The following is a 26,739-nucleotide window of genomic DNA, read 5'->3' as shown; positions in this document are numbered from 1 at the left end:
CGTCTCTTGTTTTTAGAAGCATGCACGGGAGCAGCGGACGGACTCTTGAGTGTATCGGCACATGTTGCAACAAACGAGGGATTTATTAAAGAGACGAGTCTGCTGGTAATCATCCCCACCCCCTCAGGCCTTTTTCATGCAATCAGATTGTTTTGTTATGATAGCAGGCAAGCAAGCAGATTTAACATGATCAATGCCACTAAGGCTCAGAGACCTGAGTGACATGCTGGAGGAATAAGAACAATAGAGAATCGTTTCAGCTTTTGTATTCAACTAACCACTGAGATTTCTGTGGAAATGCCGAGCTGGGACAGCATTCAATGAAATAATAAGAGGAAAAGCATGCCTTGCAAGCACAATGAAGACATCTTCCTGTTTTTTTGTTTTTTTTTCCTTCAGTCAGCGAGCTGCACAGAATCCATTCCAGGGAAGTGTGGGTCTGCAGCAGCGAGCAGGTGCCGCGTAGTGGCTGTATCAAAGGGGGCGTGATGCTGACTTTGAGAAGCACTGAGGAATCTACAAGCGGGGCTTTTGGTTTGTAGCACATGGCGGCCAAACGCACTGTAGAGGGCCCTGGGGTGGTATTGGTATCAAGATTTCTGTGCTCTACTCACCCAACATCTGACTGAAGAGCAGCTGCTCCAGGTCGCCCAGCACTGTCACCACCAGCTCTGGATCCACCTTCAGGAAGGGCTTGTCTCCACCTTCTTCCACCTGGCCCTTGGAGCCGGACTCTCCTCCAGCCCCAGCTCCCTGTTTCTTAGCATTGGCCTTTGCTTTGCTGGACAGGATCTCATCATCCGACTTTCCATCCTCAGGTGCTTTGCTCAGGGGCTTAACCTCAGCGTAAGGACCGCGAGGTATGCGGCTCTGCTTACTTAGAGCAGACGGAGCAGCCAAGGGGCTGAAGGGCTTGGGTTTGCCCTGGAACAGTGAATGCTCAGATTTGGACAGGTTTCGAGATAGAGGGGCTCCCCCTCCGGCACCAGTTCCACCTCCTGCCGTCTTTGGCTTGCCCATCTTGGTCTGCCCTGCTCCGGGTTTGGCCATGTCATCACACCACTTTGGCTCATAAAGATGCAACTTCTTCTCAGCATCAGTGAGAACAGCCAGGTTTGTCATAGACCTCTGCTTGCGGAGATTGGAGGATACTGGTAGCCTGCCCTCAGAGCTGCCCGCCCGGTAAACCTTCAGTTCACCCCGCTGCGTGCTCTGGGGCACTCCAGACTTTGCCCTCTTAGCTGCCACACCAACTCCTTTGCCATCTGCCTGGCCGTATGCCTTTGTGCTATCTGTCCTTTCCATTTTCAAATCTCCTTCTCTGGCTCTCACACTCTTCCCAAGCATGCCCCCTGCATGAGACCAGATAGAAAAACCATCAGCAGGGAGAAATCAGGCTTCCTTACTCAAAACCTTGTCCCTGTACAAAAAAAAAAAAAAGCCAACATAAAATGCTTCCTTTAAGGCAATCCTGCAGCCTTCTCTTTCTTCTCTCTTTCGTCCTAACAGGCTGCTGCAGCTGCAGCTGTTGCCCAGGCGCTCCCTTTCTCTCCTTCTCTCCCGTCCTTCTTTCCTCCGTTTTTTCCACACTCCTCCCTTCCGCACACCCTCCTGCCGCTGAACCGCGCAGCAGCAGAATGACAGCGCCGGCAGACGCAACAACGCTCCCTCCTCCCCCTGCTTTCTGCTGCCTCTGCCTCGCCTCCGACTCCCCTCCCATCCTCCCTCCTCCCCTCATTTTACCTCCTTTTAGAGATGCTCTGCTGTGTCTCAGCAGAATATGTGAAATGCAAAAGGGCGACGAGAGACGATCATCTTTGGCTTTTAAAAACCAGGCACCGTTCTCTTCTAACAACCAGTGTTTTCCCACCATCTCCTCTGCTTTCTTTGTTCTTCCCCTCCCCCTCCCTCACCTCCAGTGCTCCCTGCTCAGCACACTCAACATGATGCATGATGTGTGATGTTAGTGGAAGGGATATTAATGTGTGAATGGATATTTCGATATATAATTACAGACCATAGTATGAATTATTGTCACTGTCACTGCAACCACCAGAGCGTCCAGATTATCTCTTGATCCTGTCTGAGCTTCCTTACGATATCATATCCAGATTTACAGCTGGATAAATCATATGCTAAAATATCAGCAGCATGTTGTCCTGCTGTAAGTGGATAACTGTATTTTTGTCATGTAATATCAACAGTGACACTATGTTGGGTTGTGTATACGCCTGTGATGTTAATGAAATCTGATGAAATAATGAAAATAATGGGGAAGTTTTTGTCCACTGCTTCAAAAAACAGAGAGAAAACTTGGCAAGAGATACAAGAAAGTGCACGGGCCAAATGGGTGACTTCACTCCAGTGGACTGAGCGAGTGACAAGATGTGCCAGTGTAAGCAAGTAACACACCCAAAACCACACTTTGGAAATATATCTTCAAGTCATTGTAAGACACATGCACATACAAACACATACACAAACACACAAGTGACTGTGTTAAATTGAGAATCCAGTCACTGCGTTTTTGCGCAGGGTCCTTCTGCTGACATATGAATATAATCATCTTTTTAAGATATTCCACACAGCCGTCTCTCAGGAGGATTGAGGAGGCTCTGCAGCGCTCGCATGCAGCGCTGCTCCATGGAAACCACCCTCTCATCGCCTGCATGTCATCTGCACCAGACCTAGTTGCTCTGCACAAACACAGCTGCCAAGGAAACATTGACATTTTCCGTAAACTACTAGGATGCAGCCCATGTGTTATCATGCCTTAGCCTAATCAAAAGAAATTTAAAATTTTTTCCCCCTTCAATATAAATTGTTTTTTTTATATTCTATTGACACTGCTCTATTTTATATCCAACAAGAGCATGCTAGATGGTGCAAATCCACTGGATATGATTGACCTGTTTGTGACAATGCCCGGAGGGTACCACTCTAACTCTAACAGTGGATTTTCAACACACTCCGCTGCCTTCTTTATTTGAGTTTCAAGGCACCCACGGTGGCCCATGGACCAGCAAGGCTGTTTGATCTGGCAGTGAGTTTCTGGTCACAATGCCATGTCTTGTTCCTCCTCACCACGAGGTCCGAGGCTCCCCTGCTGACTCCAGATTGCTACCTCACTCCCATGACGCAGTGAAAAGCCTATTTGTTTTGAGAGGGGGATTTCTTTATGAGCCATCTGTAACAAACTCCGTCATGCAAAAATTTCTTGCGAGCTTCAGATATTTTTTTAACACTTTTTTTTTTCTTGTGTACGGGCAGAGGGGCAGGTCCACACCTCCACACCAATCAGGCCCAGCTGTGGACACACCCCCCTCATTAGCCCCTGATTAATTTGTTCCCTTTTTTAAACATTGTAACATAGCACATAGCATAGCACATACCCTGACGAAAACTTCTTTGTGGTCGAAACGTTGGTTTTTAAGCTTGAATAAATATTTTTGCATCCAAGGCTACGGATTCATTGTTAATTTTTTTGTTTGGGAGCACCTCATCAATACATGTGTGCGCTCTCCTCTTCAAAAGACTTAAAACACATTTATGCCTGAAACTTCCAATGGATTCGTATTTTTTTTTATTCTTAGTCAAGTGTTAGCATGCTAACACCTTTAACTAATATGATGAATGTGGTAAACAAACCTGCTAAAGATTAACAGCTGTGTCACTGTTAGCATAATATTGCTTACATAATTTTCTGATGTTAGCATTTAGCTCAAAACATAGAATGTTTCTTGTGTCTTTAGTTTCTTACATGACACTGTGTTGGGTGTTTGTCTGACTCTGAAATTGCAGGCCTACTTTTGAAATAGCCTACATACACGTTTTACATACTCCAACTGACACATAGGCCTACTAAATCACATTACTGAACTAACACAACCATAATGTGCAGGGGATCAAATTACTCCTGTACGTTTACCTGAATTTGACACAAATTGGCTAGACACGCTAGCAGTTCACCGCTAACTTATTTGTTAATGACTGTTTGGTCTGTGAGGTAATAGGTCGACCAGAAAAAATCCAGTACTGACAAGCTGAAAGGGGGCATATGCCACCTAGCATACTGTAGCACAGTGGGACTTTGGTCAAATAATTGATTAACTCTGTAACACCCCACCTGTGTTCATGTACAAAGACATAGGCCAAATGGCTTGGTCAAGGTATGGCTCGAGGTTTGGAGATCCTATTCTGGAGCATTTTTTTTTACAAAATTCTTTGAAATCCTCTTCACACTCCCATTGTGCAACCAATTAATTAAATTCTTTTTCACAAAAAATGAAAAAAAGTTATGTCACCTGTGGGACAGACAATCCTGTAAAAACAGTATCCAATCTTCATGAACGCAACGTTAAAGTCAATTGGATCGTGATGTGTCAATCAAGCTATCTCTGTCCCTCTCTCCCTCCGCTGTACTGCACTAAACGCGTGCGCGATCAGGGTCTTCAACGAGTTACGACCGCGGAAAAGACAATAACAGTGATACAATGGACCACACCTCAGTCTGGTAGGTGGTAATCTACTGTACCTCTAAGCTTTCTTTCACATCAATGAGCCTGAGAAAAAACTGGCGGACAGTTAGTGATGCTGCGCAGTGACACGCAACAGTATCGTTGAAAGCCACATCGCTCACATTGGGATTATATTGGGTTGCGCTGCGAGAGCAATACCTTCGCAGCTTCATCTTGATGTGAACCCAATGCTTCACAGAGAAGTCTGAGGAAAGAGGTTTGGACTTTTGACTTGAGTATTTTCAAAATGTGGCCTGCTAGAACCGTTTTTCAGGATCTCCAACCCTACCTTTAACGGTGCATGTAAATGTATTGACTGGTTGTCCCCATGATGTCTTGAATACTGTTTTTTTCAAGGTACACTGATCCTTATGTAGAAACATAAAAAGTGCCACCAGTTCTCAGGAAAGATGAGGGTGGAGCTGCATCTTTCATTTGCTTTTTTCTTTCTTTTTTTTTTACATCTGGGTCTGATTTCCACTCTCCAACTGGTCATCTGAGTAATTGTACTGTAGTGTGTGTGTGTGTGTGTGTGTGTGTGTGTGTGTGTGTGTGTGTGTGTGCGTGCGTGCGTGCGTGCGTGCGTGCGTGTGTGTGGGGACAGTTTTTAATTGAAATCATGGTTTTGAGGACATTTTGGTCAATCCTTAGAACTTCAATAGGTTGCTTGAAATTCAAGACCTTTGAGTTTCAAGGTCCAAGTGGGGAGGTTTGGATTAGGATTAGCATAAGAGGCGGGTTAAGAAGTGATGGTTAAGGTTAAGGTTATGGGCCAGGAATTGAAGTATGTTATTAAGTGTACATACCTATAGGCCCTATAGAAAGACCAATTTGTGTATATGTGTGTCTGTGTGCGTGTGCGTGCGTGGTATGACATGACAGTTACACAGCTGCTTGTTATGAATTTTCCCATGGACAGCACATGTAGTCATTTTGGGGCTGCTCAGCTGCGATGATGCAATGGCCTGGAGACCATCGAGGAGACCTCCACGTGTGCTCCAAGCACAAAACCGCAGAGAACAACAATGTTGATGTGCACATGGCCACATGTACAAGAGGGCCGTGGTAGGGGTGTTAAAGGCACACGTGAAGATTGTGTGATTGTGCATGCTGGTCAAGTCATGTGGTAATTTATGCTTTACAAGAGCCACTGAGTGCAGATCAAATTGGATCATTGTGTGAGCAGGAATGTGAGCAGCTTGAGGGATGAAGACTGAATAATTATGAGGGTTTTTCACCCTTATTCTGTTCATGTTCTAAACAATAGTCGGTTCTTGATGAACTACAGCTGCAGGAGACTGCAGCAAAGGTAAACCATCTTCTGGCTTTAAATGCTTCCTGTCGTGATTAATTTGCTCCTGTGCATCGATCCAGGAGCAAACATTTTCCCCATTTCCGAAACTTGAATCATCCTGAAGTAAGATTTCTCACCAGAGATCTTGACTGAGCTGTTGTTTCTGCAGATGTTTCTACTGTATGGGACTCTCATTAAATAAACTATATTTCATTTCCCAGCTAACTTGTTGTTGAGGCAGGATGACAGCTTACAAAGACACGTCTCTCTGCTCGACGGTCAAAACTAGAATTTAAGCGCCCCTCAGGTCCTTCCAGCGGGAACGAGGGGAACTCCCAGACAGGAGGTGAAAGCCAATCCTCCCATCAAACCACTCAATCTCTCCGCCCTGCATCTGTCCACCCTCAGCTGAGGACCACTCAGTCTCCGGTCTCGTCTTTCCCTGAGGAGGCTGGCTGGAGGCTCTCACCCCTCCAAGTCATTATGATAATTAAGAAGCCAGTTAGAGGGTTTTATAATAGCCCAGTGCAATTATATGAGGTCATTTTCTAAACTCAATGCACGTTGGGTGATTAGGAACAAGAAATACACAAAACATGTTAGTCAAAAGTACTTATATGTTGCAAGATAATTCAGACAAAAATACAGACTTTGTGCACAATCCTGCTCTTAGAGGTATTCATTTAACAGTGCTGAACTAATTGTAGTTGATGGTCTCTTGACACTTTCAGTTGCTTTAAATACTCTCTGCATGCTGACAGAAGCAACGACAAAGAAAAGGGATCAACATTGTTTTTGGTGACTTGCAGTCATTGGCTCCAGGATTGGAAGTACCATAACTGTTTCCAACATGAACTTTAAACATCAAACAATGTTCAAAATGATGGGTAATTAACTTGATATGAACCTGCACAACAAACATGTTAAAGTATTGATTGAGTTTTGTGGTCACTATTACCACTGAGTCGATAGCTTTCTTACTCCAATCAATATCAATTTTCTACAGAGGCTCGTTAATTATGTAATATCTCTTAAATTGGACTTAATTGATTGAGATACGTTGGTTGCACAGTGTGTGCTGATGGTGAATTAGCTGCGCTGAAGATACTCTGAGTTCTTCAAGATATAATGAGACACTGTGTTTATGTGTACAAATCATGTTTGTATTTCAGTCTCTGAGCAATAAAATGCATGAGGTGCGGGATTGCTGAAGGCATCAGAGCAAGCAGCACAACTTTGAACTTTTACCATTTTCCACAGCACGGATGCAAATGACGTAAATCTCATCACGATGGCACACCAGAGACACCGAGAAGCGGTGCCGTGTGATTTGAGGGAAGTGCTCTGTGCCAAGAATTTGTGTTTTCCCAAATGCACATAAAGAAAGAAGCAAAGTGCTTCAGGAAATCCTGATGCACATAACAGGTGGTGCATACAGTATGAAGCTCTTGTTGTGAACTGGCAGCAGCTCTGGTGAGAACAACTGCAGTGCTGAAAGAAGTCCAGTGTCAACATTAAGCCATATTACAGCTTGGGTGTTACAGCACGCAATATAATATAACAGGAGAAACAGTGTTTTGCATATTAAGAAACTTTTTGAACTCTGTGAACTGTGTGAAAACGTCTGTTTTTCTCCAGAGTTAAGTAACTTGTTCTGAAATAATGACACAACAGATGGAGGACAAGGATCTTTAAAGGACTAAAGAGGCTAAAATAAATTGTAAGTGGACAAAGTGATTAAACTTTATGGACTGCTTACTCTTTAAATGTATATATCCTGGACGATCACCTTCAGAGTTCACTGTGCTTCGTCAGAGTTACTGCTCGTTCCAGGGTTTACGGCAGTATCTCTTACCTTTATTGGCTTGTGACCCCTAAAAATGAAGTCATGTCTGTGCATGACCCTTCATTGCAGGTACCATATTTTAATCTTCAGTATGTCTATATAACTGACTGAGCAACAACAGTTTTTAACAGTCAGTTAAAATAAATCTAATGACAGAGATCTGTAGAGTGCTAACGCTAACACTCATATACAGTAATGACATTATCTGAGGAAGTACGTTTTCACAGCCTTTAACACTTCTATCATCTTTGAGCCATTTCTACTGGTTGAAAAAAAAAAAGCCTGGAAAGTCTCATAATTTATTAATTTCTTACTTGGGAGCCACGTGTTCACAGTAGCCTATCAGGTGGGCCTGTGCAAAAGGATGATGAAAAGATTAGCTCACCTAGATCATCACAGCAGACTTCCATGGAGTCAGAGGAGCAGTCACTTAGATCATCCAGGAAGGCATCTGTGTCCTCATGAACCTGAAATCTACAGGAAAAGAAAGAAACATAAAAATTAAATGGTCAAAAAAAAAGACTCTTTACTCTTTAAGCAGATGATCTGAGGCTGCAGTGTGTCCTAAAAAAACAGCCCTCTGTGCAGGAGAGTTTATCTTTCCCCCTCAAAGGGGGAAACACTGCCCTCACCTGAACCGGAAAGGAGCAACAGCAGCCATGTTGACTTTCCCCGGCTCACTTGCTCTGCGTGCCATGTTGAATGTCTGATAAGACTTTGACTTGTCATTGAACACCTCTCCATCAGAAGCTCCCAGCCCCTGGTTGGAAATGTTCCTCATCTCTTTCTGGAAGTTCCCCATCCCAGATGAGGACACTGCTGATATCTCATTCCCATTCGCACCTTTGGTAAAAAGGTGACGTCCTCTTCCTTGGCCTTGGTGGACATTCGCCGAGACATGACACACAGGGTCGTCCTCAGCTGCATTGTCCACACCCCTCTGACGGTATTTCCCAAAGGTCCAGTTCTTGTTGACATTTCTTCTAAATTGAAGGTCCCGCAAAGCCTTCTGGGTCAGCGTGCTGGCGCGGAGGTCCAGGGTATCTTTGGAGCGCTGGACTTCCCTCTTTGGTATCTGAGGGCTGCTGTATGCAGAGCAGGTTCCATCGGTCCTAGCTGTAGCTGCTGGGCTCCTATGAACATGCAAGCTGCTCTTCTGCTGCAGCAGGTGATTCTTTAAAGCTGCACCTCTCAACAGCTCTGCAGGACCTGAGGATACAGAAGACGACGTGTAGGAGGGCCGTCTTTTGGCGGCATGATGATACTGCACCGAGGGATTGGGGAAGCCGGTGTATTGCTGTTTGGAATCCATCTTTGAGAGCGGTAACATGCTCCGAGGTAAAGGAAGACTAGAGCTGACACCTGCATCGCTCTGGCTTTGAGATATGACTTTGATGTTCACTCCACCGCTCATGGTTGGTGAGTGTCACTGGGCTGAGATCTGGAGAAGAAAGGAGGAACATCAGAAGATGATCCAACTGTTTATAACACACATTTCTTATTCTCCAAATATAAAGTAATGATCCGTTTTTGACAGGAGTGTGTTTACTATTTCATGGCTAGTTTTACTGAAACATTTCATCCCACTTCATCAGGCAAATGGCTCACATGACAGATGACAAGATACAATATGCATGGTCACTGGTGACAACTTTATGGTGCAATCAACCAGCAATATGTGCAATATGTTTCAATAAAAACAACTAACAACACCATGATAGCATTAAGGATATTAGCTGGTTCTAAGAAGAGCATTCACAGCATTATACAAACAACTTTAGTTGTTTAGAAACATTTCAAAATTGCTGCAAGAAGTTGTATACCACCAGACAATGTACTGTATTGGTCACAACCAGTAACTTCCTACAGTATAATCTAAGCTACCACCTGGCTTTCTGATGGTATCTTACAGACACAGGAGTGACATTTTCTTATTTAACTTTTGGCAAAAACAAATAGCAAAAAAGGCCCATTTCTAAAAATGTCCAATTTTGACTTCAAATCCAGATGCTGAAATAGCCAAAATGCGTCTATCATTAGTTGCCTTTGGGGTTATTTGTTTACTTACTGTCACTTAAACTTCCAAAATCTTCCATTCATCCATTCATCAATCGACAGACATATAAGTAAACATTGTTAATGCTAAGGATAGCTAACTAGAATGCAAAATGTACAATTCTCTCCTTTAAATACATATGGACCCTCTAGTTTCTGCCAATTACAAAAATGTTTGGTAACACTTTACACTAAGGTACACAAAATTAGAGTAGTTAATGAGTAACTAATGAGTAACTAATGATGAACTAATGAGTAGTTAGTGAGGAACTAAGCTACACAAAATTACAGTAGTTACTGAGGAACTAAGCTACACAAAATTACAGTAGTTACTGAGGAACTACTGATTAATTAACTATTAGTTAATGGTCAGTTCTTCAGGAACCCCTGATCAAATTTCAGAGGAGTAGTTACTGAGGAACTAATGAGTAGTTAGTTAGGGAACTGAGATACACAAAATTAGAGTAGTTACTGAGGAACTAATGATTAACTAACTATTAGTTAATGGTCAGTTCTTCAGGAACCGCTGATCAAATTTCAGAGGAGTAGTTACTGAGGAACTAATGAGGAACTATTAATGATCAGTTCTTCATTAACTCATGATATAATTTCATAGAAAGTTAATCACAACTTGATGATTAGTGAACTAGTTACTTCATCAGTACAGAATCATTACTCAGTAACATGTCCAGTAGTTAACCTTTATGACCTAAAGTGACACATAATGAGTGGTTTTTCATTTCTTCATCTTCATCTTTACATTAGTAGTTCCTTAAAAAATCACAGACAGCAGGATTCTTGAGAAGATTTTATTCATTAATTTCAGACCACATACACATCAATATGACCATCCATGTTGCCTTCGAAATAAATATGATGTTTGTCACATGTTTGGTAGGATAAATGAATGTATCATGGGGCTGTGTAGTACTGTATACTGATCACACCGTGGTTCACAGTTAAGTTGTTTGAGTAGTTATTTACTATGAAACAAATTTGGAATGAATGAGGAACTCACTATTAGTTAATGGTGAGTTCTTCAGTAACTCCTAATCAAATTACTGAGGAACTAACTATTAATTAATCATTAGTTAACCTTTTTGTGTACCTTAAGGTAAAGTGAGACATCAAAATGAGTAGGTAATGAGTACTGAATCATTACTTAATCATTAGTTACCCTTTTTGTGTACCTTATAGTAAAGTGAGAAATCAAATTGAGTAGGTAATGAGTACTGAATCATTAGTTACCCTTTTTGTGTACCTTATAGTAAAGTGAGACATCAAAATGAGTAGGTAATGAGTACTGAATCATTACTGAATCATTAGTTACCCTTTTTATGCACCTTATAGTAAAGTGAGACATCAATATGAGTAGGTAATAAGTACTGAATCATTACCTAGTCATTAGTTACTATTTTTGTGTAAGGTACACAAACATTACAGTAGTTACTGATGAACTAATGAAGAACCAAAATAATCATTTGCCTCTATGTGCACCAAAATAACTTTTGTCTTCACGGGCACCAAAATAAGATTTTACCTGCACAGGTACACCAAAATAACATTTTTTTTATGTCCACACACAAGAAAATATGATAGAATGTAAAAAAAAAAAGAAAAAGAAAAAGAGAAAGAAAAGAAAAGAAAAACCATTGTAGCTTTCTTGTTTTAATAATAGCCTAATAAAAAATAACAAGTGTGTAGCATCTCCAGCTAAATGATGGTCACAAATGATGAAACTGATGGTTCACATTCCTTCATTCCATGGACCGTATTCAGTTGCAGACACACCGTAAGAGCTATGAGAAGAAAATAAAATACAGTTACCTTTCCTTTTACATAAATGAAATTATTTTTAACTGCTTTTATCACATAAACAATCATGTAAGTTGACTCCCTTTTTATCTATTTAATCAAAAGACAATATCCAAATGGAGTGCTGTATTACCATGAAATAAATATTTTTAACTGTTTGTTTTTAATCCAATAAACTGTTTTTAACCTTACCAGACCTCACATCAAACAGACAAAACAGTCCTGTTGCATTAATAAAACAATCAACGAGTTAGCTTAGCTTCATCTCACTTCAATGTATTGAAGTGAGATGGAGCTAAGCTAAGCTAACTAAGCCGAGCTGGCCAATGCTAATAGCTACCGCTAACCACAACATGTTCCATACATGAGACTATCAACGGCGACCAAACTCGAGCCGGACATAAATATAACATGAAAAGGTAACAAAAACAAACCTTGTGCCCCTTATTAGCCAGGTGCTAGGGCGTTTCATGTAAGTTAGGCACACTTTTAGCATTGAAGACACTCTGGCCTTGCAGACACACTGCCGGTAAAATCCGTAGCACCGGAAGTTTATGAGGTCTCGGTGAGACGCTTTCAAAATAAAAGCACTGAATATAACGTCGGCTTAATATATAAGAAATAAAGCCCTGACCTTGACTAATGTTCAGAAACTAAATAAATAAACATAATAACAACAAATGAAGTAATGTTCTTATCATATTAAAGGTCATTTACAAAGTGTCATTTGTCTTTTATTTTGGAAACGAGATCATCATTTCCTGTGCACCTTTACTGTGAGGAGCAGTGAATTCACTTGGCACAAGAGAAGCAATTGACCATGCCACAAGAGAAGCAATGGACCATGCAGGGAAAAGCAAAAGAAGGAAAATCCCATTTCGACGATATCTCGAGGATGAGTGTGTGACCGTACAGTGATATTTTAATGGTATCTGTCTTTTTTTTTTTTTTTGGAAGATGTGTAAGATGACTCCTCAAATTTTACTATGCTAACTTTCTCCAAAGTGACCTAGCATAGCATCGATGCTATGGTCGGTTAACAGAATGTAGCATTGATGCTACACTTGCACACGTTGTACAAAACATTAAATAACCTGTTAACTGCATCTGAATCGTGGGATTCTTTGCTTTCCGAGGGTCCTTGAATGGTGCCTCTATGAAAGTATGCTCAAGTGTTGCATTGATGCTAGCTCGGTTTAGCTCTGTTCCCTTACCATGTGGTTACATGATGCATATCGTCCCTTGTTGTCATAGAGGCACCATTCAAAAAATCCAGTGATTCAGATGCTGTTCACAACTCGTCTCTATCATATACGGTTCATAAGTTATTAAATATTTTGACAAAAATGTGCAACCTCAGCATCAATGCTATGCTCGGTTTAGCTTCTCTTCCAGTGTCACGTGTTGTCGTAGAGGCACCATTCAAGGACCCTCGGAAAGTGGATAACCCCCCGATTCAGATGCTGTTCACAGCTCGTCTCTATCATAAACGGTTCATAAGTTATTTAATGTTTTGTAAAACATGTGCAAGCGTAGCATCAATGTAACGTTCGGTTAACCAAACTACGGTCGGTTTTAGAGGGCTAAATTCACTTTGGACAAAGTTATCTTACAGTAAATTTGAGGAGCAATCTTACCGAATTTGTATATATCAAAAAAAAAGAGAGATATACCATTAAAATGTACTTATACTGTACGGTCACATCCTCATCCTTGAGATATAGAACGTCTCTGATATAGTTGAGATGGGAGCTTCTGCTCTTCCTTGCTCTGTCCATTACTTCTCTCATCGTCGTCAAATGAATTCACTGCTCCTCACAGTAAAGCAGCACAGGTGAGCCACCAGAATTGAAGATCTTGTTTCCAAAATAAAAGACAAATGACTTTTTTTTTTAAGCAAGTAAGTTACAAAGGTTTTTGTTGTTGTTTTACATTCTATGTCATTTGGGTGCACATGGAGGCAAATGATTATTTTGGTTCCTCATTAGTTCATCAGTAACTACTGTAATGTTTGTGTACCTTACACAAAAAGAGTAACTAATGATTCAGTAATGATTCAGTACTCATTACCTACTCATTTTGATGTCTCACTTTACTATAAGGTACACAAAAGAGTAACTCATGATTCAGTAATGATTCAGTACTCATTACCTAGTCATTTTGATGTCTCACTTTACTATAAGGTACACAAAAAGGGTAACTAATGATTCAGTACTCATTACCTAGTCATTTTGATGTCTCACTTTACTATAAGGTACACAAAAAGGGTAACTAATGATTCAGTACTCATTACCTACTCAATTTGATTTCTCACTTTACTATAAGGTACACAAAAAGGGTAACTAATGACTAAGTAATGATTCAGTACTCATTACCTACTCATTTTGATGTCTCACTTTACCTTAAGGTACACAAAAAGGTTAACTAATGATTAAGTAATAGTTAGTTCCTCAGTAATTTGATTAGGAGTTACTGAATAACTCACCATTAACTAATAGTGAGTTCCTCATTCATTCCAAATTTGTTTCATAGTAAATAACCACTCTAAATTTTGTGCACCTCAAACAACTTAACTGTGAACCACGGTGTGATCAGTATACAGTACTACACAGCCCCATGATACATTCATTTATCCTACCAAACATGTGACAAACATCATATTTATTTCGAAGGCAACATGGATGGTCATATTGATGTGTATGTGGTCTGAAATTAATGAATAAAATCTTCTCAAGAATCCTGCTGTCTGTGATTTTTTAAGGAACTACTAATGTAAAGATGAAGATGAAGAAATGAAAAACCACTCATTATGTGTCACTTTAGGTCATAAAGGTTAACTACTGGACATGTTACTGAGTAATGATTCTGTACTGATGAAGTAACTAGTTCACTAATCATCAAGTTGTGATTAACTTTCTATGAAATTATATCATGAGTTAATGAAGAACTGATCATTAATAGTTCCTCATTAGTTCCTCATTAACTACTCCTCTGAAATTTGATCAGGGGTTCCTGAAGAACTGACCATTAACTAATAGTTAGTTAATCATTAGTTCCTCAGTAACTACTGTAATTTTGTGTAGCTTAGTTCCTCAGTAACTACTGTAATTTTGTGTAGCTTAGTTCCTCACTAACTACTCATTAGTTCCTCATTAGTTCTTCATTAGTTACTCATTAACTACTCTAATTTTGTGTACCTTAGTGTAAAGTGTTACCAAATGTTTTTAAATCTAATTTATGATACTGGCATAAAAAGTTTATTAAAACACACCATTGTGAGAAAAGGTATTTAATAGGCAAATAATGTGTGTGGATGTTAAAACAAACAAGTTCATGTGAATAAATCACTTTTACAGTTCTATCCATGTTGAACACTTTATGATGGATAATAAGCTTTTATTTAAGATTTCTATTCTACAGTAAATAATACTGTACAACAGCTGTGCACGCCAAGGTGTCTGCCTCACAAAGAGAAGGTTTTCTAACATGACCCACTGACTGAACGTCTGCATGAGTGAGTGGGAAAGATGAAAGAGGAGAGGATGGTTTGAGGGGAAGAGCATTATAGCAAGATGTATCAGTTACAACATCAAAGTAGCCTTGAGGTCTGACAGGCAAGTCACCAGTCCAAATTCCTCAACTGGTAGAAACATAGGAGACATAGAAAGAAAGTGAAACTTGAATTCAAGCAACCATTGGTAAAGCAGAGAAGCAGCTGAACCCAAATATTTCCATAGTTAAATGATGATCAAACGAAAAAAAAAAAAAAGTTTCCCAAGAGGAAGGAATTTCAATCTTAATGTGTTTAAAGGAGGATTACAAATCCAACAGAATTACCCTAAATCAATCAAAGCCTCAGTTGCATCTTTAAAAAACACAACATATGTTCCAACAGCTTTGCCTAATGTATTCCTGGTCCTCTACCCGCAACCTCCAGTGTGAAGCATGCTGGGAAAGCCAGTGGCAGACTGACACCACTTGGCACATGCAGCAGGAGAATGGCTCCTTTCAGGCCATGCCAACGCCGGCTGTCCCTTCCTGGGCCCTACAGACATAATGGCGGGGGCTTCAACCGTCTCACAGCTCCACCATCACCTCCTCCATCACCTTCATCCCCATATTAATACGGATAATTGATAAGCACAGTAGCACAAGCTGACCATAATCTACACTATTTACTCCAGTTCACAGACGTGGCTCAGGGCCAATGCTTTGAGATGAGTTGCTGGTACAGTATAAACTGCCACTTTAAAAAAAAAAGAGAGACAGAATTCTATTTTGACAAATATGGATAAATGTTTTATCATTTCCTGTACAAAGTTTAGTTTGATTTGGCAACTTTGTACCTTTGTAGTATTTTTTAGAACTGCACAATTAAACACATTTTTTGGTGAAGGTCAAATATATCAAGTGTTGCTGACCATTCCATATAATCACATCATGATTTTATTTTGCAGCTCTACTTTATAAGTATACTGTAATTTTGTTTCTTTTACACATGCACCTTGTCAGAAAAATGTGATGGAAATTGTATGTTTGTCTGTGTCCATGACAAACCAAGAAATAATTAGTGAGTTTATCATTTAGTCAACAAAACGTTGCCTGCAACTAATCAGACAATTCAAGAATAATCTGAGTCTGTTTTATTACTGTAAATTAAATATCCCTGGATTTCCACTTACTTTTATGTTTTTTATGTGCTATGTTGTTTTATGTTTATAAGACCACATTCTGAACTTTGGTCACCATTTTTTTTCCTGTTTTCTGACTGACTAGACACAACAGTGAAATCATGAAAACAATCCACAGATATAATAATAATATATAAATAATCATGACTACTGCTGCTGTATCTTCATTGTCAGCAGAAGAAGGTAAGTGGGAGATCAAACACATTCCGAGGAGCACTGTAATACGGTTATGAATCATCCTTCATAAGAAAATCAGTTCAATCAACCATGAAACTGTGTTTGAATGAGGGAATTACCTTCATCTCAGCTAAGTAGAAATGTATGAACATTTTTTATAATTTCCCTGAATGACAAACAAATATTACATAAACCATCAGTTAAATACAGTTTCCAATTTTATTTGCTAAAATGTAAATCAGTGTCTGCCCTTGATGACAACAGATTAGGCTGGTTCAGTCTGCTCTGCTCATGTGACACATTTACTTTGTCTGTTTGTGCTGCTGAGAGTTAAATACCTCCTCTGTTGTTTTCCTGCTGTTTCTCCCATTTTCTTTTTCCTCAGTGTTGTTTTTTTCTCCTCATCCAAACCGAGAGTCTAAGTATAGAAAGTTGTAATGCCTCCTGGAACAAACTAGTGATCTCAGGCTAAATAAGCAGTTTTGCTTTAACTATTTATTTTTGTAACGGTCTTAATAATAGTTGTAAAAGTGTTTGTGGTTAGCGGAACTGAAATTTACAACAATTTAATTTATGTCCACATCTCTCCTCCACATGCCTCATCGACAAAGCGGATTTAGGATTTAAAAGGGCACTTAACTTAAACAACCTGGAACACGTGGAAAATACTGCTTCATCCAGGCACACAGTGAGACTAGATCACATGAGCAAGTAAATAATGCTATTAATTAACTACACACACATAATTGAGTATTAATATACAGTATGATATGGAAAAGTATGCAAATCACATCAAAAGTCATGTTAAAAGTGCATTTTGTTTTGATGAATAAGACTTTATGGATAAATAATATAAAAATATACTTTACTGACTTTCCATATTTTTCACAATCTCAAGTAAAATGAAAACCACATGTTTCAGTGAATTCAAACTGGACGTAAATGAGTTAAGATGTTTTTTTAATGGGTCTTACCTTAAGGAACAAACATCCTACATTAGTCAATCTTCAGCAGAGAAAGGAAATGAGCAGACAACAGTGTGGTGCGGTGCAGACTAACTCGCTCCCCCACAGAGATGCTCCACTTAACAGTATGATGCAGTTTACAGTAATACAATTTAGACCCACGTGCTGCTTTAAAGTGAGGCAGGGGAAAATCGATGCTGGATGACAACAAGCCAATGAGGAAGTCTCCACATCTCCTGCAGCTCCACACTGGCCTGTTTTGTTTTGTTTTTTCTTCTTTGTTCCCTAAGGTCAATCTCCCTCTCTCTCTCTCTCTCTCTCTCTCTCTCTCTCTCTCTCTCTCTGTCTCTCACACACACATTTCACCTATTATAAACAGACGTATTAGTGACTCATGTTTCAGTCTTTCTCTGGTGACATCACGCCCTGTCGTCCCCCTGGGCCTCGTGTTTCTGTCACAGTTAAGATGAAACTCTCAGCTCCTATTCACCAGGCCAGACTCTCAACGCGCCTTCATCAAAGCATCCAGTCGGCGGAGCGACGAGCTAAAACTGCCACAGTCCTCCGAACCTATAATCAGCCAAACTCGGGGCCCGACTAAAGATACCCATACAGACCAATGGCATGCCAGCGCAGGATCACTTTACTCTGGTGGAGTCTTCAAGCAGCAGAGCCAAATGGTCTGATAATGCTCTCAGAAGACATCAGAAGAGTCTATAGTTCATAAATGCTATAAAAGCATTTTGGAGGAAAAACAAAAAAAAAGCTGACTGTCTAAATCTGGAACTCATCATCATCTCGTCAGCTCTTTGAGGTCTTATGATGCCCTCTTTGAATGTTTTGTTCTGAGCCAAACGTAAACTCATGAGGTGTCACTTTATGAATAATGGTACAAGTTTGACTTCACTTGCAGATGTTTTATAAAGCTGCTGTGGTGCAGACAGACAGTCTCACTCTCTGTGCTCCAGTTTCTCTCCATCTGACACGAGCACCAATAGATAATAGAGTTGAACGAGTGCATCATTATCTACATGATTTAATTTGCTCAAGACTGTCGCACTATCTAGTTTTTCAGGAGGCCTGATTTAATTTTTATATATAGCACCAAGTCCCAGATTACTCCTTCTCACTGCTTCCTCCTCTGTGTGTGTGTGTGTGTGTGTGTGTGTGTGTGTGTGTGTGTGTGTGTGTGTGTGTGTGTGTGTGTGTGTGTGTGTGTGTGTGTGTGTGTGTGTGTGTGTGTGTGTGTCGTCGCTTTGTTGGAGAGGATTTCTGTCAGGGGCCAGTATCAACTGAGGTCATGTTACACTGCACCAAAAGAAAGATACACACACACACACACACACACACACACACACGTACAGATTAACATGCAAGTAGACAGAAGTAAATGTGTAGCTCCTCTTACATTTTTGCTGAGGGCACACTTACAGTAAGCTGACCCTGGTTCAGATTTTGTGTTGCCATTGTTTGTGACAACTAAAAGCTGCACTTTGTGTTTCACTTGCCCTCCAGCACCACTGTTGTTTAGCTATTTGGGAAACTTGGATGGAAGAAAGGCAGAAACCTCGAACATATTATTTCCTTGGTACTGTAGATCTGGCTTGTTTTTGTTTATCCATCTTTATCTGTCTATCTGTTATTTTGGAACAGAGTGAAAATTTCCATTAGTTACCAGGAAGATTTGTGGAAACTTAAACTGAGCTATATTAAAATATAGTAAGAGATTTATCTATGTTTGCTCTGTAAAACATGAACGGTCATGATCAGTAAGTATACTTATTCTTGAGTGATGCACAAACTGCATGTTAACATGTTAGCAGTCTGGCTCCATTTATTGGGCAGCAGGGGTCCAGACTCAAATATCTCAACACCTGTTTGATGGATTGTCATTCAGTAGCCTATACAGACATAAAAAAAAACCTTCACGTTGGATACTGGACTTGGCCAATGGCCATATTACAATTTTGATAATATTGATATTATCTGCTCAGCCGTGCTGCAGTTAATAGGCTACATAGTACACAACATTAACTCTTTCGCGACCATTGACGAGTTAACTCGTCACAACCTGCCGAACGTTCACGACCATCGACGAGTTAACTCGTCAAAACCTTTTTTTTTTTTTTTTTTTTTACAGATTATGATAATAGACACTCTGAGGTACCCTGTGTGTGAATATGGTAGTCCTCTGATATGTAAAAACTGTTTTAAACTAAAATCAAAACATAATGTTTTTTATAAACTGTGCGATATTGGTTTTGTTTGAGTAATCGGTATCCTTGAACACTGCTCTGGGGACAGCGTGCAGCGCTGTGCGGCTGTCGGCTACAGTGTTGCGACTTTCTCGCTGAATCTGGCGACTTTTTTTTGTTTTTTGTCAAGCGACTAGCGACAAATCTAGCGACTTTCTCCGGTGCTGTTACAAACGTTTCTGGTTTGGAGATTCGGACCTGAAAGCCCGTTATCTCTGCTGTTTTCACCGTGCAGCGGAGCGGGCAGTGGGCGCTGTGAGCCAGCCGCCCCCGCCCCGAAGCACTCATCGCCGGCCAGTCACACAGCAGTGTCACGGAGCTGCTCCGCTGCGGCCAGAGACCCGCACCGCTGCACTCCACGCTGCCACACCCCCCAGATTTGCCTCTGAAAATATTTATTTAGCCGTAGAAATGATTTGGGAGACATGCCACACTGCAGAGTACCGGTAAAATGAGCAGATTGCCACTTGACACAAAAGTGCATTTTTCTCTGAAACTAGAGCGGGAGCTCCGTTTTTGGAGAAACCCAGCTCTCTTCTTCTCCTTCGTACTCACGAACAAAACGCCGTTTTTTCGAGGAGCACGTTGGAAAGTCACTCTTTAACCACGTGAAAACCGTTTGTTTCTAGGTGATGTACAGAGTTCGGTTCAACGTGAGAAAAAAGGTAAAAGAAAATAGCCAAAAACATGTGGTCCTGAGCGGATGTGATGAGAAATTTGTGTGGTCGCGAAAGAGTTAACAGTCCTATCACCACAGTGTGTTCGGCACTAATTAGAAAAAGCTTCATTTTTTGTAGGTGCTTAAAGCTATAAACAGTTTGTCGACCTGCAAACTTTGTCACTGTTGGTTACACTTGGTTGCTAAACACTGTCACCCCACATTAAGAAAGTTTGGGTTTGTGCCTTTCCTGTGCCTGTGTTGGTTCTTTCCAGGTTCTCCAGCTTTTTCCCACAGTAGCATTACGTTATTTAGGTTAGGTTTATAAGTGTATCATAACTAACAAGAAAAGGAAAGGAAATAAACTGTTTTAATGATAGCAAAAAGACTGATCTAAGGATGAGTGTTGTCAACTGCAGTTGGCTAACTACCACTGATCTATTTTACATATTTACCGCTAATCTACATTCATTTTAAAATCAGTTTTTCTGTTTATAGATGTGTAAAGTGTGTATGTGTATTATTAACATAGAGAGTATGTTTTTTTATAATCTGATGACTGTGATGTTTTTATCTCCCTGCCAGTGTGACAAAACACCAAAAAACTGAATCACTGTGTCACACAAACAGCTGCAACAGTGCAGCAGCACTATCATTAAGACACAAACACCTAAAGCTGTTTTCTTGTTTACGTTTTTTTTATATGATAGTGCTGCAACATCCCAGACAATGGAATTTATACAACAACATGTTTTAAGGGCATGTTTCCTGCCATATTTGTAATCATATTGTCTCTCCAACATCGATAATAGCCAAGCAGTCTCGGCTCAATCCATCACATTTTAATGACATTACAGCACTTTGCAGCAGCACTCTCTGCAGTGTGTGTGTGTTTGTGCGCACACACTTACGCAGGCATGTGCATTCTTATGTAAACCATACTTATCTGTCCTGGCATCACCTACAAATATGTCCATTCATGCATCTGTGTCATGTTTTCTGAGCAACAATCATTAGGAGATTAGTATAAAACCATTAAATGCTGACTTTTTTTTAAAGCCCACTGTACTTTTTGAGATTAGGGTGAGCCTTTAGTAGGGTGAGTTAATCTGTCAGACCATTAAAGAGATTTATCCCTTATAAGTCACTTGAAGTGATTAACCATGGTCAGTAATGCTGTGACAGGAGACACCATGAATAATGCTCCAGCCTCAGGCACCTGTGTCCTGCTGCGATTCAATAGGCCTCATCACATCACATCATCACAGGAGATGAAAAGCACAGTGTTACATACATTATACATTGTTATGTGTGTCACAGTCAAGTGGGGCAGCATAAATATTATTAATATGATATATTTTTATTTTTATTTTCATAATGTGAAGTATTTTTGATTCTGATAGGTACTGTATTTGTTTTCAGCCAGAACCACCATCTGTATTGTGTTTTACTTGTTACTTAAACTTTTTTATGTTTGTGTTGAGCTGAACTGAAGGTTAGGTTAGGAGTTAGAAAACATTGCATTTTGATTCAATACAGATACAAATGTTTTGTCATTTCTGACAGAACTTCATTTTATAACAAATACAGGGCAGGAAGTTAACATGCCATATCCTAGCTCTGGTGTCACAGTCCTTTCGATTTGGACTTTGGCCATCCGCCACAGCTAGTCCACTGCCATTGATTAATAAAGCACTTACAAATCATTTCAGTCAGTGATTAGGTTTGCAGTGGGGAAACATATTTTGGTGATATATGAACACACATTTCTAAGCATTGCTGCCTGTGGTGTAATCTGACTAGATGCAGTTGTAATTGGGCCTGTACACATTTAATTTCATTACAGTGTTCTTCTGCAGTCTTTTATGATGGAGGTAGGCCAACGCCCTGTGAAATCATAAAAACCCTTTTATGAAATAAAAGCCAAAACATTCAGGGGGAAAAGGCTGGAGTTGCTATTTCACATTACAAATGGAAAATATTATTGTGTCAGTGTGTGTGCTCACTGCTGCCACTTCTTAAATGGATTTACAAGCCAAGTTGTGTCAGGATCTAGGAGGCACCTCTGATAAATCACCAGGTTTAAACCCTGAAGTTGTGAAATTAATGGGAACTTTTGGCTCTAAATAGTTGTGGAGTTTATACTGTAGTTATACGAAAATAACACACCTAAAAACACATATGCACCACCTGGGTAACCACTGGGGATGCACAAGCTGGAGTAAACAGGAAGCAGATGGTCTCCTCTGTGGTTGATTAGTTGCAAAAACTATGATGAGGACTTCTATGGATACTACAAGCAAGGAACAGCAAAGAGTTGCAGTGTCCAAATGCAGAATTCAACTTTAACAATGTCCATAACACTTGTAATACTTCATCCATGTTGCTTTCACCACTGGCAGTCAAAGCTGATTAGACCCGATCAGGGAGCCACCATGGGGCTTCTATGACATTATTTCCAAAGGTCTCCATTTTCTCCCGTCCAGACAACAATGCCACCATGGAATTTTCAAACCCAAATGGGGTTAGCTGTATTTTCAAAAGTCTCCATTTTCTGTGGGTGAAAATTCTGGGGAAGCATAGACAGGAAGCAAAAACATCACAACCGAGATGTGAAATGTTAGCAGGTGTGAACGTAGCCAAAGAACGAGACAACAACAGACTCACATTCACACCTTCTCATCAGTTAACACAACCTGATCAAAGAACCAGGATTGTGATAGATGGATATATATTCCTGGATTATAACATATACTCCTACTGTTCAGTCATGTGACATATAAAAAGCATGGCTCTGACGGGGTGTGCCGCGCTTCAGGAGAAGAAGAGCACCAGCAGTTTTATCTGGTTTGTCATTCAGAGTGCACTGACCGTTGTAGAAGCACCAGTCTTTTCCACCCACTGAACTTGGACTCCTGCTGGTTTTCATTCCAATAGACTTCCAGGGTCCATTATTTTACACCTGATCACCAGACATGAAGTGAAGTGCAATGAACCAGTTGCAGCCCAGAGAGGTCTGACAACCACAGCCTATACAAACATGCACACAGTGAACTTGAGGCTGAGACAATGAGCTCTGTGTTCCCTTTTTACAGGCAAACATTAAACTAATAAACAGGCAACATGTGCATGGTTATTTACAGTCACTCAATCCAATTCAGCGTGATCGTTTGTAAGAACTTTTGTCTGTTTGCTGCAGGCTGACACACTAAAACCTTTCAATCACACAGTGACCTGATTTTCTTTTTAAAGAAACACGAGCCTGGAAGTGCTGGATTGTTCGTCTATTTGCAGTCCAATTAGACCGGACCATTTAAATTTGCAGCGTCTGCAGCTTTACAGCCAAACGGGGTCAACAAGGCCTGTTCGCACAGAACATCCCAGGTTAAGTTATTGCTCCAACATGACAAATTTATTTGAATCTGGTTCAAAAGCAGATGTTGGCGCTGACTGATGAGAGAGCGGATCAGAGGATGCTGTATTGTAGAATCCCACATGTGCACTGACACAACCTGCCGCTGCAGTTGCTGCCGTTATGCAACTGACACAGTTCTCCGAAGTGAACCGAGGCTCGTGTGGGAATAGGAAGGCATTTTACACAGCATACTGCGGCGCTGCAATGACTCAAAAAAGCGTGGGCAGTTGTCTGTGGTGGTCTCCGCGAGGACTGCGAACTGGGTCATTAGAGCACGTAGAAGAAGAGGAGGAAGGGGCGCATTGGAAATACACTTGAAAAGCCTCAAAACTGCAGCAACGACACCTAAAATAGTACAAGTGATTCAGTTCATGCATAAGCAAATAAAACAGGCTTTTTCACTTTCATCCTCCAGGCTTATAGGAACAGACCGCAATGAGAGGAAATGCGTAAAACCTTCTGTTCATTGTCTAGATCGGAATCAAAAATATGAATGGTGACAGGTGGGAGAAGGCAACACGACTGACACTGTGATTTAATCATTAAAGGAAATTATCAAATAAACTCTCAAGTTGTGTGAGTGAAGGCCTGACAGCACTGCATCTCTCTTCATCTGCAGTGGAGCTTTATATTGTGTTGTGAATATGAATTCAGCAATAAAAAGGGGTCTGTGCATTGTTGTGTGTCTGTTGTTGTGTTTGTCTTGCTATGGACCCCGAGTCTGAAATAAAGATATATACTGTATAACATAGTGAGTAGAGTTTTCTGACATGAGGTTGTGAAGCCGACCAGAATCACAAGCACACAAGCAGAGCTTCGTGTTACTGTGCACAGGGCCACTAGATAAAAAAATGTACACTTTTAAAAAGTGTCAACTGAAACAATCAATAAAACCATTTAAATCTTTGAATATTTTCAGCGGTTTATCTTCCTGTAAAAAAAAAAAACAGCATTTTCCTTTGGCACTACAGTTTTTCATCGTTGCCTCAGGTTCTGGCCTCGAAGCCCAGGGCCTGACTTGTCTGTTCTCCCTGTGCCTGTCTGGATTTTCTCCAGGTTCTCTGGCTTCCTCCCTCAATCCAAAGTCATGAACTTTATGTTGTTTGGCGACTGTTAAGTGCTAATAGGTGTGAATGTCAGTCTGTGAGGTTGTGATAGGCTGGTGGTCTAACTGGGAGATCAATGATCAGAATCTACTGCAGGTAAAGTACTGTATGTGACCGCGCATGGCTACCATACATTAATAAACCTCAACTATCCCTTTAAGATGCTTTTATTTAGACGTCTATTACTGCAGCATTATTGATCATTAGGCCATGCGTCTTAGTGGATATGTATAAATTAAATTGCTTAATTATTCTCTATGAACACTATAAAAAAGGCAGTATACAATTTGACAGTCTCTTACTTTTGTCAGTCTTTCAAAGTGAATACACCTGTGACACACTACACGTCTTAGAAAACACACAAACGTGGTGTCAGAGCCACAATGACAGAAGTCCTTGTTTCAGTTACCACAGTCAAAGACACAAATTCTACGACCTACTGAGCATCTGCTCTTCTTATTCGTGCACGCTGTCACCACTGTCAGCTCGTCTCCAGAGCCAGCCGCGAGGTGGGTGACACAATAAACACACATTTTCCTTTTTTCCCCCTTGTGCTGTTTAAAATGGAAAATAGTGTTGTATGCCAAGGTGCTATTTGAACGGATCTGCAACAGTGTGCTATGACATGTCTGCAGTTTTTCCATTTATATTAGATTCTAAAGTGAATTGTAGTATTACACATACACATACACACACACCTTTAGCCAGAAGGGTGAGGAACTAATTAGTGAAAATTGGTTGGAGTGAAAACCTGCGTACATATGGCTCACAGTGGCACCACTGAGCTCGGTCTTTAACACGGCAGAACCAAAACTGACCAAGTGAAATGTTGACCCGTTCCATCTGTCAGTATCCTCCACATCAGACTAAATACAGACACAGCTGAGCCGTTGTTCAAGAAGCACATTATTCCTCAGGTTGAGTCATGTTGAATCAGCGTTTCTTTCTTAAGGTTCAGTCACTTGGAACAACCTCACTGACTCACTGTCCAAATCTGACCATGTTTAAATCTCAGCTTTAAAATAAAAAGTGCAGCTGCCTGTAATTAAACTTTGGTCCATTTGAACCATTAAGTATGTTAAAGTTTGTGTGGGATTTGTAAAAATGTTTTCTCTTCCCTACCTTTACAAAAGTTCACTCATTTTGGATGTTTTTGCAGTTAGGGCAAGGCCGGGTTATCCATTAACGTCTGTGGAGGCCTGCGCTGTGGGTATACCTACATGGCAATACCGAAAAGACAAATCTATTATTTGTGTGCTATTTAAAGAAAGAATAATCTAAATCTAAAATCTAAATCTGTACAATATCTAATAGCAGTATTACACTTAATATTTTAGGTAATAGCCATATTATTTTGAGGTCATCTATACATCCCTATACACCATTCCCATGGAGACAACATACTTCCAGAACAAAACTTCCTCAGATTTGGCACAGACATTCACTAGGACCTGTGGCTTAATCACTCAGATTTCAGTGGTCAAAGGTCAAATGTTAAGGTCACAGTGATGCCACAAAACTCGATTTGGGCCTGCTTCATATTTTATGTGACTCTAGTTTAACAGGAATTACCTGTGCCAAGCCTGTGTGCCAGAGGCAGACAGGCTTGACAAAGTAATTAATAGTTTAACACGATTTAATGAACTCTACTTAGTAAAGTTGTCACACTCTTGGGTATCAACAAGATCCACTTACTGTAAGTTAATTTGTATTTAGTGAACTGTTTATGTTGTTGTAACATTATACGCCACTCTCATTTAAATGTATGTGTTGCTTAATAGTTGTACAGTACATGGTTGCCCATAAAGTTTTTTTTAGGCTCTTCTCATGAAATGATTGTGACAATGTGATTTATTGTTGATAAAGTGTATATCTTCTTAATTCTTTATTGATTAATCTCTTTCAAACATATCCCTGTGAAAATTTAATCACAACAACATTTATA

At 40.3% G+C, this 26,739-nt stretch overlaps 1 protein-coding gene across 1 annotated transcript in view; it reads right to left on the bottom strand.

The window, feature by feature from the left end:
* nav1b (neuron navigator 1b) overlaps nt 1–26,739 on the bottom strand; it is a 96,903-nt gene that overhangs the window by 43,840 nt on the left and 26,324 nt on the right. The window contains exons 2-4 of the mRNA XM_083971362.1: nt 8,290–9,098; nt 8,043–8,131; nt 615–1,352 (exon numbers count right to left, since the gene is read on the bottom strand). Of these exons, the coding sequence (XP_083827488.1) occupies nt 615–1,352; nt 8,043–8,131; nt 8,290–9,071 (1,609 nt within the window). The 5' untranslated portion in view covers nt 9,072–9,098. The remainder of the gene's footprint in view (nt 1–614; nt 1,353–8,042; nt 8,132–8,289; nt 9,099–26,739) is intronic.

Source organism: Trachurus trachurus, assembly GCF_905171665.1.
Source record: "Trachurus trachurus genome assembly, chromosome: 5".
NCBI lineage: Eukaryota > Metazoa > Chordata > Actinopteri > Carangiformes > Carangidae > Trachurus > Trachurus trachurus.
This window is presented reverse-complemented; position numbering and strand designations above follow the sequence as displayed.